At 44.2% G+C, this 14,469-nt stretch overlaps 1 protein-coding gene across 1 annotated transcript; it reads right to left on the bottom strand.

Moving 5' to 3' along the window:
* Positions 1–8,908: 8,908 nt before the first annotated feature.
* LOC110485674 (nuclear factor interleukin-3-regulated protein) lies at positions 8,909–13,836 on the bottom strand. Its single transcript, XM_036940302.1, has 2 exons — positions 13,188–13,836; positions 8,909–11,425 (listed from the first exon to the last, which is right to left on the bottom strand). The coding sequence occupies exon 2, from the start codon at positions 11,311–11,313 to the stop codon at positions 10,015–10,017; it is 1,299 nt and encodes a 432-aa protein (XP_036796197.1). The 5' UTR covers positions 11,314–11,425; positions 13,188–13,836; the 3' UTR covers positions 8,909–10,014.
* Positions 13,837–14,469: the final 633 nt, after the last annotated feature.

The raw sequence follows: 14,469 nt of genomic DNA, 5'->3' as shown, positions 1-14,469 counted from the left end.
CCCCTCAGCTCCCAGCTCTGCCCTGGATACCATTTGTGAATTGATCGCACCCCATCTAGCTTCAGAGTTCGTTCTGTTAGATGACCTAAATTGGGATATGCTTAACACCCCAGCAGTCCTACAGTCTAAGCTCGATGCCCTCAATCTCACACAAATCATCAAGGAACCCACCAGGCACAACCCTAAATCTGTAAACATGGGCACCGTCATAGACATTATCCTGACCAACTTGCCCTCCAAAATACACCTTCGCTGTTTTCAATCAGGATCTCAGCGATCACTGCCTCATTGCCTGTATCCGCTATGGGTCCACGGTCAAACGACCACCCCTCATCACTGTCAAACGCTCCCTGAAACACTTCTGCGAGCAGGCCTTTCTAATCGACCTGGCCTGGGTATCCTGGAAGGATACTGACCTCATCCTGTCAGTCGAGGATGCCTGGTCATTTTTTTAAAGTAATTTCCTCACCATCTTAGATAAGCATGCCCCGTTCAAAAAATGCAGAACTAAGAACAGATATAGCTCTTGGTTTACTCCAGACCTGACTCCCCTTGACCAGCACAAAAACATCCTGTGGCGGACTACAATAGCATTGAATAGTCCCAGCGATATGCAACTGTTCAGGGAAGTCAGGAACCAATACACACATTCAGTCAGGAAAGCAAAGGCTAGCTTTTTAAAGCAGAAATGTGCATCCTGTAGCTCTAACTCCCAACATTTTTGGGACACTGTAAAGTCCATGGAGAACAAGAGCACCTCCTCCCAGCTGCCCGCTGCACTGAGGCAAGGTAACACGTCACCACCGATAAATCCATGATAATCGAAAATTTCAATAAGCATTTCTCAACGGCTGGCCATGCCTTCCTCCTGGCTACTCTAACCCCGGTCAACAGCCCCCCACCCCCCCACCCCCACCCCTACTCGCCCAAGCCTCTCCAGCTTCTCCTTCACCCAGATCCAGGTAGCAGATGTTCTGAAAGAGCTGCAAAACCTGGACCTGTACAAATCAGCTAGGCTAGACAACCTGGACCCTCTCTTTCTAAAAGTGACCGCCGCCATTGTTGCAACCCCGATTACCAGCCTGTTCAACCTCTCTTTCGTAACGTCCGAGATCCCTAAAGATTGGAAAGCTGCTGCGGTCATCCCCCTCTTCAAAGGGGGTGACACCCTAGACCCAAACTGTTACAGACCTATATCCATCCTGTCCTGCCTATCTAAAGTCTTCGAAAGTCAAGTTAATAAAAAGATCACTGACCATTTCGAATCCCACAGTACCTTCTCCGCTGTGCAATCCGGTTTCCGAGCTGGTCACGGGTGCACCTCAGCCACACTCAAGGTACTAAACGATATCATAACCGCCATCGATAAAAGACAGTACTGTGCAGCCGTCTTCATCGACCTGGCCAAGGCTTTCGACTCTGTCAATCACCGCATTCTTATCGGCAGACTCAATAGCCTTGGTTTTTCTAATGACTGTCTCGCCTGGTTCACCAACTACTTTGCAGACAGAGTTCAGTGTGTCAAATCAGAGGGCATGTTGTCTGGACCTCTGGCCGTCTCTATGGGGGTACCACAGGGTTCAATTCTCGGGCCGACTCTTTTCTCTGTATATATCAATGATTTCGCTCTTGCTGCGGGCGATTCCCTAATCCACCTCTACGCAGATGACACCATTCTGTATACTTCTGGCCCTTCCTTGGACACTGTGCTATCTAACCTCCAAACAAGCTTCAATGGCATACAACACTCCTTCTGTGGCCTCCAACTGCTCTTAAACGCTAGTAAAACCAAATGCATGCTTTTCAACCGTTCGCTGCCCGCACCTGCCCGCCCGACTACCATCACCACCCTGGACGGTTCCGACTTAGAATATGTGGACAACTATAAATACCTAGGTGTCTGGTTAGACTGTAAACTCTCCTTCCAGACTCATATTAAACATCTCCAATCCAAAATCAAATCTAGAATCGGCTTTCTATTTCACAACAAAAGCCTCCTTCACTCACGCTGCCAAACGTACCCCACTGATCCTCGACTTTGGCGATGTCATCTACAAAATAGCTTCCAGTACTCTACTCAGGAAACTGAATGCAGTCTATCACAGTGCCATTCGTTTTGTTACCAAATCACCTTATACCACCCACCACTGCGACCTGAATGCTTTAGTCGGCTGGCCCTCGCTACATATTCATCGCCAGACCCACTGGCTCCAGGTCATCTATAAGTCTATGCTAGGTAAAGCTCCGCCTTATCTCAGTTCACTGGTCATGATAACAACACCCACCCATAGCACACGTTCCAGCAGGTATATCTCACTGATTATCCCCAATGCCAACACCTCATTTGGCCTCCTTTCCTTACAGTTCTCTGCTGCCAGTGACTGGAACTAATTGCAAAAATCGCTGAAGCTAGAGACTTATATTTCTTTCACCAACGTTAAACAACAGTTATCTGAGCAGCTAACCGATCGCTGCAGCTGTACATAGTCCATCTGTATATAGCCCACCCAATCTACCTACTTCATCCCCATACTGTTTGTATTTTATTTACTTTTCAGCTCTTTTGCACACCAGTATCTCTACTTGCATATCATCTGCTCATTTATCACTCCAGTGTTAATCTGCTAAATTGTAATTATTATCCTATGGCCTATTTATTGCCTACCTCCTCATGCCTTTTGCACACACTCTATATAGACTTCCTTTTTTTCTACTGTGTCATTGACTTGTTTATTGTTTACTCCATGTGTAACTCTGTGTTGTTATCTGTGTCTCACTGCTTTGCTTTATCTTGGCCAGTTGTAAATGAGAACTTGTTCTCAGCTAGCCTACCTGGTTAAATAAAGGTGAAATATATATATATATATTTTTAATCAGCCTCATCACACAATTTATTGCACAACTAAAATGACATCACAGTTACAACCTGCTATTAAATTCAAGGTTACGTTCCAAATGGCACCCTATTCCCTATATAGTGCAAAACTTTTTAACCCATAGGGCTCTGGTCAAAAAAGGTGCACTACATAGGGAACAGGGTGGGTGCATTGGGATGCAGCCCAAGTCATTTTTCATAGCAAAAGCACTCAGGGCGAAAGAGAGATATATTGTTTAAGAAAAACAAAGTGTTTATCCCAATTCAGCTCCCTTCAATATACATTCAAACTAAACTCATCAATCACAATGGGCATGAGTGTTCAAATAAACCACTCTAGATAAAATAATGAGATCAGTCAATAAATCCCTAACTTCATCCTATTAGGTGATGTGTTACATCTTAAACATGTATAATCCTCAAAATGATGCTTATAGCCATGTCATTAATCTGTTTTTATGTATATGCTTCCCCCCTTTTGAAGGTTATATATAGCATCACAAACTTCTACCTTCTTGGATATATACAGTTGAAGTCGGAAGTTTACATACACTTAGGCTGGACTCATTAAAGATCGTTTTTCATCCACTCCCCAAATTTCTTGTTAACAAACTATAGTTTTGGCAAGTCAGTTAGGACATCTACTTTGCCCATGGCACAAGTCATTTTTCCAACAATTGTTTACAGACAGATTATTTCAATTATAATTCACTGTATCACAATTCCAGTGGTTCAGAAGTTTGCATACACAAATTTGACCGTGCCTTTAAACAGCTTGGAAAATTCCAGAAAATAATGTCATGGCTTTAGAAGCTTCTGATAGGTTAATTGACATCATTTGAGTCAATTGAAGGTGTACCTGTGGATGTATTTCAAGGCCTACCTTCAAACTCAGTGCCTCTTTGCTTGATCATGGGAAAATCAAAAGAAATCAGCCAAGACATCAGAAGAATAATTGTAGACCTCCACAAGTCTGGTTCATCCTTGGGAGTAATTTCCAAATGCCTGAAGGTAGTTCATCTGGCTTGCTAGGACTCTCATTTGGATTACATAGGGAACATAACGATTGAGCCCTGAAGCTCCGTTTTATGTCATAACGATTGAGCCCTGATGCTCCGTTTTATGTCATAACGATTGAGCCCTGATGCTCCGTTTTATGTCATAACGATTGAGCCCTGAAGCTCCGTTTTATGTCATAACGATTGAGCCCTGAAGCTCCGTTTTATGTCATAACGATTGAGCCCTGAAGCTCCGTTTTATGTCATAACGATTGAGCCCTGAAGCTCCGTTTTATGTCATAACGATTGAGCCCTGAAGCTCCGTTTTATGCCATAAGACAAGCTGTTTCCAAGGCGATTTTTGTAACAACATCAAGAGCCTCTCTGGATGTCCGTGGTGATAGATAACTATAGTCAAGGACAGCTTCAGTTATTCTATTGGCACTCTGAATGGGTTTTTATTCTCGGTCCGTAGTGTTTTCTCTATTGTATCATAGAGCAGGCCTGCCATTCATAATGACCTTGCAGATAAGGAAATAACAGCCAATGGAGAAAGCAATGATGTTGTTTTCAATGGAAGAAGGTTATCACACATTTAATAGAAGTGATTATTCTCTCACATTTTCTCTAATACAATACTGCTGTCCCTTTGATCTCCCATTTCAGAGATATAAAAATGGGGGAAAATGGAATCACTTCTTATCATATTGCCTGAGCATTTTTGGATATATGGAATTTGAGAACTGACCTGTTGCACTACAAGGGTGAAAGACACATGAACATAAAGAAATCCTGTTCTCCATAGACGTCAAGCATCAAATGGTTTTGAGGACCCTAGGCTGTTGTCTTCACTTATTTATGCTTATTACTTGATGCCTATCACACACACACACACACACACACACACACACACACACACACACACACACACACACACACACACACACACACACACACACACACACACACACACACACACAATGCCATTCTTCAATCTCATGGTAACCTCTTCATTGCCTCCAATAAACCTCCGACAAGTAGTGTTGAGGAGAGTGAGTTTCTATCTCTGTAAGACAAAAGAGGAAAGGCCATAACGTGTGAATAGTATTGTTATTAGTGTCAGTAGAGCGTTTAACCCTTTGAACTTTATGGACTGTAGCGTTGGTCAGCTCAGGGTTTACTCCAACGCCCTCTGTGCTGATTAGTCATCTTTCTTATTAACCCTAAACACACAGAGAGAAGTATCTACTGTACAGATCTACTGTATCTTACAGTAGAGCTGACTCTATATTCCAATATCCTGTTGGAATCCATCCAATTCCAATGCCAATTCAAATGCTTTTTCTTGCCACTTTTTTTAGTGTGCGTATGTTCATTAAAACAGTGTCAAACCTGGAGTCAAATGTTTTCACAGTGTTACATAATTGCTTTTACATATGCCACGGAGAAGCCCCTTTGGAAACATGGAATAAAGGAATCAATTGGAAAGGATTAAGAAAGAACAGATTCATATACATCCCTTCTTCCACCCCCCTTTTCTTCCATTCCCCTCTCTCCTTCCATCCCCCTCTCCTTCCCTCCCCCTCTCTTTGTTACCACACCACCGTCAGTCAGACAATCTTGGGGAGACGTTGACCTTAAACTTGGTAGCTCCTACCCCCTCTACTCCGACAACAACCACCCAACCCCCAACGCACTCCCCCCAGAGCTGCGTCTGCTGCACAGTGTTCCCTTGGCAACCGTCATAGCCAGCGTCTGCCTAGCAACCAGCAACCAGACTGTCTGTATGGTCTATGGATTATAGGAATGGGGGTTGGTTGTAGACTAGACTAGAGGGAGGGGTGTTGGGGACTGGGGTAGAGTAGACAAAACAACTGATGTGTATCTATTGGGCTATTCAGTGTTATTGTTAGGCAGGCGGGGAGGAAACAGACCGAGGTAGACTCAGTGAACTGGGGGGTTACCATGTATGGAGTCCATGCCTGTCAAAAACAATATCTGGGGTGTCTCACTCACACTCTCCATGTTATCGCCAGTTATCTCACACACATTTTTTTTAAAGAGTGAAAAAGGAAAGATGAGAGAAAAAGAACAAGAATATTAACATTATAAACCTATGCCAGGAAATACGTTAAATACGTCTGAGTAACCAGGCTCACTACTGGAACGATAAGGACTGGTGTAGCATGAGGCTGTAGAGAGTCTACTACTGGAACGATAAGGACTGGTGTAGCATGAGGCTGTAGAGAGTCTACTACTGGAACGATAAGGACTGGTGTGACATGAGGCTGTAGAGAGTCTACTACTGGAACGATAAGGACTGGTTTGGCATGAGGCTGTAGAGAGTCTACTACTGGAACGATAAGGACTGGTGTGGCATGAGGCATGTGCTCTGACAAATACACTGTAGAGAGTCTACTACTGGAACGATAAGGACTGGTGTAGCATGAGGCATGTGCTCTGACAAATACACTGTAGAGAGTCTACTACTGGAACGATAAGGACTGGTGTGGCATGAGGCATGTGCTCTGACAAATACACTGTAGAGAGTCTACTACTGGAACGATAAGGACTGTTGTGGCATGAGGCATGTGCTCTGACAAATACACTGTAGAGAGTCTACTACTGGAACGATAAGGACTGGTGTGGCATGAGGCATGTGCTCTGACAAATACACTGTAGAGAGTCTACTACTGGAACGATAAGGACTGGTGTGGCATGAGGCATGTGTTCTGACAAATACACTGTAGAGAGTCTACTACTGGAACGATAAGGACTGGTTTGGCATGAGGCTGTAGAGAGTCTACTACTGGAACGATAAGGACTGGTGTGGCATGAGGCTGTAGAGAGTCTACTACTGGAACGATAAGGACTGGTGTAGCATGAGGCATGTGCTCTGACAAATACACTGTTGAGAGTCTACTACTGGAACGATAAGGACTGGTGTAGCATGAGGCATGTGCTCTGACAAATACACTGTAGAGAGTCTACTACTTGACAAATACACTATAGAGAGTCTACTACTGGACAAATACACTATAGAGAGTCTACTACTGGAACGATAAGGACTGGTGTGGAAACGGATATTTCTGCTGTGGGTGAAGTGTTCAGTTACAGAGAGTGCCGGATGCCACCTAGTGTTGGGTTTTGATCATTGAAGAACAACAGCTTCCAAACCTGTTCTGTATGTATCTCTGAATATCACCGAGCCAGTAGTGAACAGTTAGCATCTCTTACTCTATACGAAGTAGTCTTCTACACTATCATCATATCTCCTGTATTAGCGTCTCTCCCCCTCCCTCCTTTGACTTCCCTTTTTCTATCTACTCTTCTTCTCTCTATACCCCTCCTTTTCTCTCCTTTTTTCTTCTCTAAGTCTTTCTTTCTCTCTGTCCCATTCATATTCAGGTCCAGAAGTGCTTCCTGACATGGGCCAATCAATATCCTGTCCTCTCCTTGAAGCTTAAAATAGCTTCTCCTCCTGCTGCTGCTGACGTTGTCTCTCTCTCTCTCTGTGTGTGTGTGTGTGTGTGTGTGTGTGTGTGTGTGTGTGTGTGTGTGTGTGTGGCTACTGCTGACGTGGTACATATGAGTCACTCAGAGACCCACTCTCTCCCCCATCCCATCCCCATCACTGAACAGAGAGGGAGGCCTAGATTATGCCCCAATCTCCATTTTTATCCATTTTATTGTAACACATTTGCACTGCCCGTACTTTACCTTCATGTACATATTGTAGAGATGCATTGTATCTACAGAACCCCTCCTTTTCCCCCTTTAACGCCTTGCTCTGTTCAGCTGTTTGCACTGCCGTGTCGTGCTAGTGACCCTTAGTGCATCACAGAGCTGCAGAGAGTGAGGGAGGGGAGAGAGAGGGATGGGAATGGAGGGAGGAGAGGGAGGTAGTGAGAGAGTAAGTAAGAAGAGAGAGAGGGGGGAGCTAGAGAGGAGGGAGGTAAAGAGAGGTAGAGGGAGAAAGATATCACCCGTTCATCGTTGATGAGAGAGAGAGAGAGAGAGAGAGAGAGAGAGAGAGAGAGTGAATGAGTGAGTGAGTGAGTGAGTGAGTGAGTGAGTGAGTGAGTGAGTGAGTGAGTGAGTGAGTGAGTGAGTGAGTGAGTGAGTGAGTGATAGATATAGATAGATAGATAGATCGATAGATCGATAGAAAGATGCAAGGCCTCTGTAGACCACTGTCCCCATCTCCCCCTCTCTCTCTTCTTACTTACTCTCTCACTACCTCTCCCTGCCTGTCTCATTAGGTTCAAGCACGCAAACAGTAGTGTATATATAGAGGGTTGGAAAAGAGCACCATTAAAGTATATCACTGATGTAGAAAACACGAGCTGGGTGGGTAGACTACTACATATATTTATAGTGGATGAGGATATTTCCCTCCATTACAATGTAAAGCACTTAAATACTTCAGTTGGAAAGGTGGTCTGTGTAAACTGTGAATCCATTTAGACCAGCTGTTTAGTGATGTATTCTGTGTTGGTGGACCTTTATAATTCATGCTTTTAGCACAGTAGAAACACCGCGGTTTGTTCGGGAATACAGCCTGTTTTCTTTTTTACTCTCTACCTCGATCCCTCATATGACTCACTGGAGACGACTCGTCATGTGCAGCGAGAACACTTCCTAGGAGTGTGTGGGGTCGTAACCACGTGTACGAGGCTACTAGTAACTTCAGACTCACTGCATTAATAAGAGAATGGTGGGTGTGAGACTACCGGTGTAAGACACACGCAATAAAGTATCATAAATGTGTATTAGTCACGTAATAAAGTATCATAAATGTGTATTAGTCACGTAATAAAGTATCATAAATGTGTATTAGTCACGTAATAAAGTATCATAAATGTGTATTAGTCACGTAATAAAGTATCATAAATGTGTATTAGTCACGTAATAAAGTATCATAAATGTGTATTAGTCACGTAATAAAGTATCATAAATGTGTATTAGTCACGTAATAAAGTATCATAAATGTGTATTAGTCACGTAATAGAAACTCATAGACACAAAACACTGATTAGGAAAAACGGTTTATTTATTGACGTACATGTACAGTATATCACATTACTTACAGTTGAAATGAAAAAATATGTACATAGAATCTGTTATTATGATATTTTATTAGCCAAACCGTTTAAGACAAACTGTGTAGAAACAAACAGAGGTGAGGGATACCATGTCCTACAGCAGCAGGGTAATCGGACATGTAACGCAATAATACAAACGGAATGAGTTCACAAAGGATCCATCTCTGACCTCAGTGTGTGTACCGCTGCATGTACTCAGGTTTACCAGTGTGATCCAGTGTGTTAACACCTGTTCAATTAAAGTCTCTAAAGAAAGAATGTGAAACTTCATCAAAGACACAGGCCAGATCAGTGTACAAAAAAAAAATTGTATTTCAGATATCATACGAACAAGTATGAAAATGTATGCACTCGCATACTGTAAGTCGCCCTGGATAAGAGTGTCTGCTAAATTACTGAAAATATAAATACAAAAAATGTGCATCATATAAGTTACCCATAAATGCTGTTTTATAGTACTGTGAATCAAACAGAGTATCCTGAAGTATTGCTTTTGACTGCTGATTGCTATTGTAACTGGTATTTTCTGTGCTGGTGTGCTTTTATAGTGGTGAAGGCCACTGTATCGTAGTATCTGGAGAATGTGTTATTGAAGTAGTTTTCAGGTTGTCATATGGTTCGCTCGGCTTCTTCACACTTGATGTAGCTGTTTGCTTGAGCTCAATGGAACGGCAGGTAGCTTAGTGGTTAGAGCGTTGGGCCAGTCACCGAAAGGTTGCTAGATCGAATCCCCGAGCTGACAAGGTAAAAAAAAAAAAAAATGTTCTACCCCTGAACAAGGCAGTTAACCCACCGTTCCAAGGGCGTCATTGTAAATAAGAATGAGTTTTTAACTGACTTGCCTAGTTCAAATAAAAATGGGCAGTGCTGTGCCCTGTGAGTCAAGTTCAGCTGAGACACTGTGAAAGTCAATGTTCAGGTTCAAGTGAATGTAACTTTCTTTGAGTCTATACCCCTTTATCTCTCTGTTGCTCTTCTCTGTATGTAAATGTAAAAATGTGTATAAGGTGAGGTTGTGAGTGTGTTCAACCTGACCTCAGACCAGTTTGGAGAGCAGCTGCTGAGAGAACAGCTTCTTGAGCTGGGCCACCTCCTGCGATAGAGAGCTGAGCTGGGATTTGAGGGTGCCATTCTCCGCCACATACTGGGAGTCTGTGGTAGTGGTGGGGCTGTGTGCAGACCCTCCAGAGGGGGAGTAGTGGTGCTGCTGATCATGCCCAGCACGGGCCTCCTCACTGGGCCACGCAGCCTGGCCCTCTCCCCTATGACTGTACCATCCAGCCTGGCTCCTCTGGATGTTTGGTCCGACTGTAGCTACGGGGAAAGGCCGTTTACTATTAGGGGACCTTGCTGGTATCTCCCCACCTTCGCTACCTCCACCGGGGGTTTTGAAGCGGAGTTTGTGTGGTAGGCTAGAGTCCTGCCTGCCGTGGTACTGTCCTTCTGCCTCCAGGGAGGTGCGAGGCTCATAACGCCCCTGTTCCTCTACCGTTCTGGGGAATGTTCGGCTGTGGTCCCCTAGTCCATCGTCAAAGAACACAGGGCTGCCGACGTTGGAGCTTCCAGGGGAGAAACCAGAGTCCTCGGATATACTACTGCCCACGTCACGCCCTGCTGGCAGCCCAGTTCCCCTCACCTCGTATGAGGATGAGTGGTGGGGATGGTGGTGGGAGGTGGTGGCGGGGGTGTTATGGGGGTAGGAACCATCATCGTGGGGTAGGTAGTACCTCGGTTCAAGATGTTTGGGTGGAGGCACGGACAGCGGCATTATGGCTATGTCGGAGGTGTCCTTGACTAGGCCAAAGCGGAACTTGAAGGCCAGGAGTTCGGCCCTTAGTCGGGCGTTCTCCTCCAACAACCCCAGAACCCTCGTCTCCAGGACCATGTCATTGGCACGTCGTTTCTCACGCGACCGTTTCGCCGCCTCGTTGTTCTTCTTCCTCTTATCCCAGTAGCCGTCGTCCTTCTTCTCGTCGGGAGTGAACTCGCGTTTGCGGCGCAGAGCACTGTTGCTATCGTCAAAGTCATCCTCACCGTCATTGTTAGAGATAGCATTAGCGTTAGTATGGTTAGCGGTGGCGGCTAGGCTTTCTTTCCGCTTCAGGGCAGAGGTGCAGCCCAGTAGGGAACGGGCTAGCTGGCTGCTAGAAGTCAGGATGGAGACCGCCTCGTCAGTGAAGGACATTGCCTCGCTCAGAGGCCTCGGGTCCAGGCCTTCCAGTCCCAACAGATGGGAGGGACCACCAGACAAATCCTGGAGGAGGCTACTGGTGGGTCTAATATGGTATTTCATGCTTGGATAGCCCTGGTGTGATCGGGTAATTGCCAAACTCATAGATTGTGTGCTTGAGTTTCGTTTAATAGCTCACTTAAGAAATACACTCTCTGGTTGTTTTGATAATGACGCTGGCTCCGAGTGGCTGTGATTCACGTTGCAATGCCACCATCTAGTGGACAGAGAGAGAAAAGGCAACGAGGAGGTTAGTGAGATTTGAGTAAACCTTATGTAAGTTCAACACAATGTTATATCATTCTGTAACAGCTCCAAACATTCCTGTAGTGTACAGTGTACTGAACAGAAGCACATAGTGTCTCCTGACCCCTCCTGTCTCAGCCTCCAGTATTTATGCTGCAGTAGTTTATGTGTCGGGGGGCTAGGGTCAGTTTGTTATATCTGGAGTACTTCTCCTGTCCTATTCGGTGTCCTGTGTGAATCTAAGTGTGCGTTCTCTAATTCTCTCCTTCTCTCTTTCTCTCTCTCGGAGGACCTGAGCCCTAGGACCATGCCCCAGGACTACCTGACATGATGACTCCTTGCTGTCCCCAGTCCACCTGGCTGTGCTGCTGCTCCAGTTTCAACTGTTCTGCCTTATTATTATTCAACCATGCTGATCATTTATGAACATTTGAACATCTTGGCCATGTTCTGTTATAATCTCCACCCGGCACAGCCAGAAGAGGACTGGCCATCCCACATATGCTCTCTCTAATTCTCTCTTTCTTTCTCTCTCTCGGAGGACCTGAGCCCTAGGACCATGCCCCAGGAATACCTGACATGATGACTGCTTGCTGTCCCCAGTCCACCTGACTGTGCTGCTGCTCCAGTTTCAACTATTCTGCCTTATTATTATTCGACCATGCTGGTCATTTATGAACATTTGAACATCTTGACCATTTTGTTATAATCTCCACCCGGCACAGCCAGAAGAGGACTGGCCACCCCACATAGCCTGGTTCCTCTCTAGGTTTCTTCCTAGGTTTTGGCCTTTCTAGGGAGTTTTTCCTAGCCACCGTGCTTCTTCACCTGCATTGCTTGCTGTTTGGGGTTTTAGGCTGGGTTTCTGTACAGCACTTTGAGATATCAGCTGATGTACGAAGGGCTATATAAAATAAATTTGAATTTGAAAAATTTGAATAGATGGTTAACACGCACATATTTCTCATTATGAAAAACATCCCTAGGACAATTCCATTTTGCGACATGGTAGAAGGATATCAGCAAGTTGAGGATGAAAGTAAGTTGCTCATTTGTGCAGAATATTCTATCCTAGTCTATTATTTCTATGTTGACTGTACAGTTAGATGCAGTACATTCCTGAATGTTTTATTGGGATGAGAGAATTTTCAAATTTTCACTCGCCTATAATTAAAGCCTATAATAAAGCTTCTATAGGCTATAACATAGGTTATGTAAAGGAATCCAGTGAACTTTCTGTCAATTCAACAGTACGCTGAATACTGTAGTTTTCACAGCAACAGTCGTTTAACAACTATTTGCTCTCACACACAGTCTAAACATGTTGAATTTAGTGCACCCACTGAGAAGGCAGCCCCAAGGCGTGTCATCATTTCCTCGCGTTACGCAACGTTACAGAGAGGAACATTACAGTACATGCACTTATGCATGATTTTACCCGATGTCCCCGAGAAACAGCACTGGCGGATGAGAACCGCGGTAGCATGCGCAGGCTAACTGAGAATCGAACAAGGGAGTCGGTAAACTTTATCTGGTTTTGATATGCTGCATAGTGCCTACTCCTAACTTTAGACTACACTTCTTTATCAACCACTTTGTATATTTTCCGTATCCATCTTAAATAACTAGTTCAGCACCACACACAATACAATGTTCTTAAAAAACACATTTTAGTCACATTTCTATATAACATAATAAATCAACATTTTATTTTCCATTTGAGATGAGGTTACCTGTTAGTGAAATAGCCTGATGAAGTTCATCTTCTTCATGTGAATCTCCTCCAAAGTGTTATTAGAAAGACTGTATATGCTCAATAGATTGGATGATAGGGCGCGTCTCTCCCAGTTCGCTTCGCGCTTGTTTCTGCTCAGCGAACACTGACGCTACTCATATTTGTTTCTTCACCCAGTATAGGTTCAACTTGGTTTGTCTCCTCACCTCGCCTGAACCCGCGTCCTCAGCCTATAGAGTAGAACCACCACCAATGGAACGCAAAGCCGCCTCCCCTTCGGCCTCGAGCCAATGCCTCATTTAGTCACAGCAGGGCGAGCCTATCCGCTTTCAGCTGCTACGAGTCACATACTATTTTTCTCACCCCAATCCACCTCTCTCTTGCTCTCTCTCTCTCTCTCTCTCTCTCTCTCTGATTTTCAACCATGTTTTCAACATCTTTGATCAAATTACTGTATGTTAATGTCTCCAAATAAGTTGCAAATCCAGTCCACCATCTCTCCAAATATCCATTTGCAAGACTTTGATTGATAATATGCGTATTTTGAAATAATTTGATTAAATACCTACATGTATGACAGAATGGGTTGGATTCTGGTTTCACAGATACAGATGTCTCATGCTGTCTGTTCATACACCTCCAATCCCTCATGTTGATTGACCTGAGAGCTCTCTCCTGAACTGGGATGCCCACTGACTCAGTGCTCAACTGAACTTTACATTTATCCATCCATCCATGGAATTCACCTCCAGGTGTAATACACGGAACATATCTTATTAGCACTGATTTGAATGATATCTGCTTTATTGAGGAAAGTTTTCTTGCAATGACTGTAAATGTGATTGTCTTGGCTACCTTAGTTGAATTCACTGACTGTGAATGTAGTTGTCTTGGCTACCTTAGTTGAATGCACTGACTGTGAATGTAGTTGTCTTGGCTACCTTAGTTGAATTCACTGACTGTGAATGTAGTTGTCTCGGCTACCTTAGTTGAATGCACTGACTGTGAATGTAGTTGTCTTGGCTACCTTAGTTGAATGCACTGACTGTGAATGTAGTTGTCTTGGCTACCTTAGTTGAATTCACTGACTGTGAATGTAGTTGTCTCGGCTACTTTAGTTGAATTCACTGACTGTGAATGTAGTTGTCTTACCTACCTTAGTTAATGCACTGACTGTGAATGTAGTTGTCTTGGCTACCTTAGTTAATGCACTGACTGTGAATGTAGTTGTCTTGGCTACCTTAGTTAATGCACTGACTGTGAATGTAGTTGTCTTACCT

The sequence above is a fragment of the Oncorhynchus mykiss genome, chromosome 13, assembly GCF_013265735.2.
Source record: "Oncorhynchus mykiss isolate Arlee chromosome 13, USDA_OmykA_1.1, whole genome shotgun sequence".
Taxonomy (NCBI): domain Eukaryota; kingdom Metazoa; phylum Chordata; class Actinopteri; order Salmoniformes; family Salmonidae; genus Oncorhynchus; species Oncorhynchus mykiss.
Note: the sequence above shows the minus strand (reverse complement) of the source record. Positions and strands in the feature narration are given on the sequence as shown.

What these genes read in the sequence shown, in the direction of transcription:
- LOC110485674 (XM_036940302.1), bottom strand. Translation starts at nt 11,313, where the DNA reads ATGAGTTTGGCAATTACCCGATCACACCAGGGCTATCCAAGCATGAAA.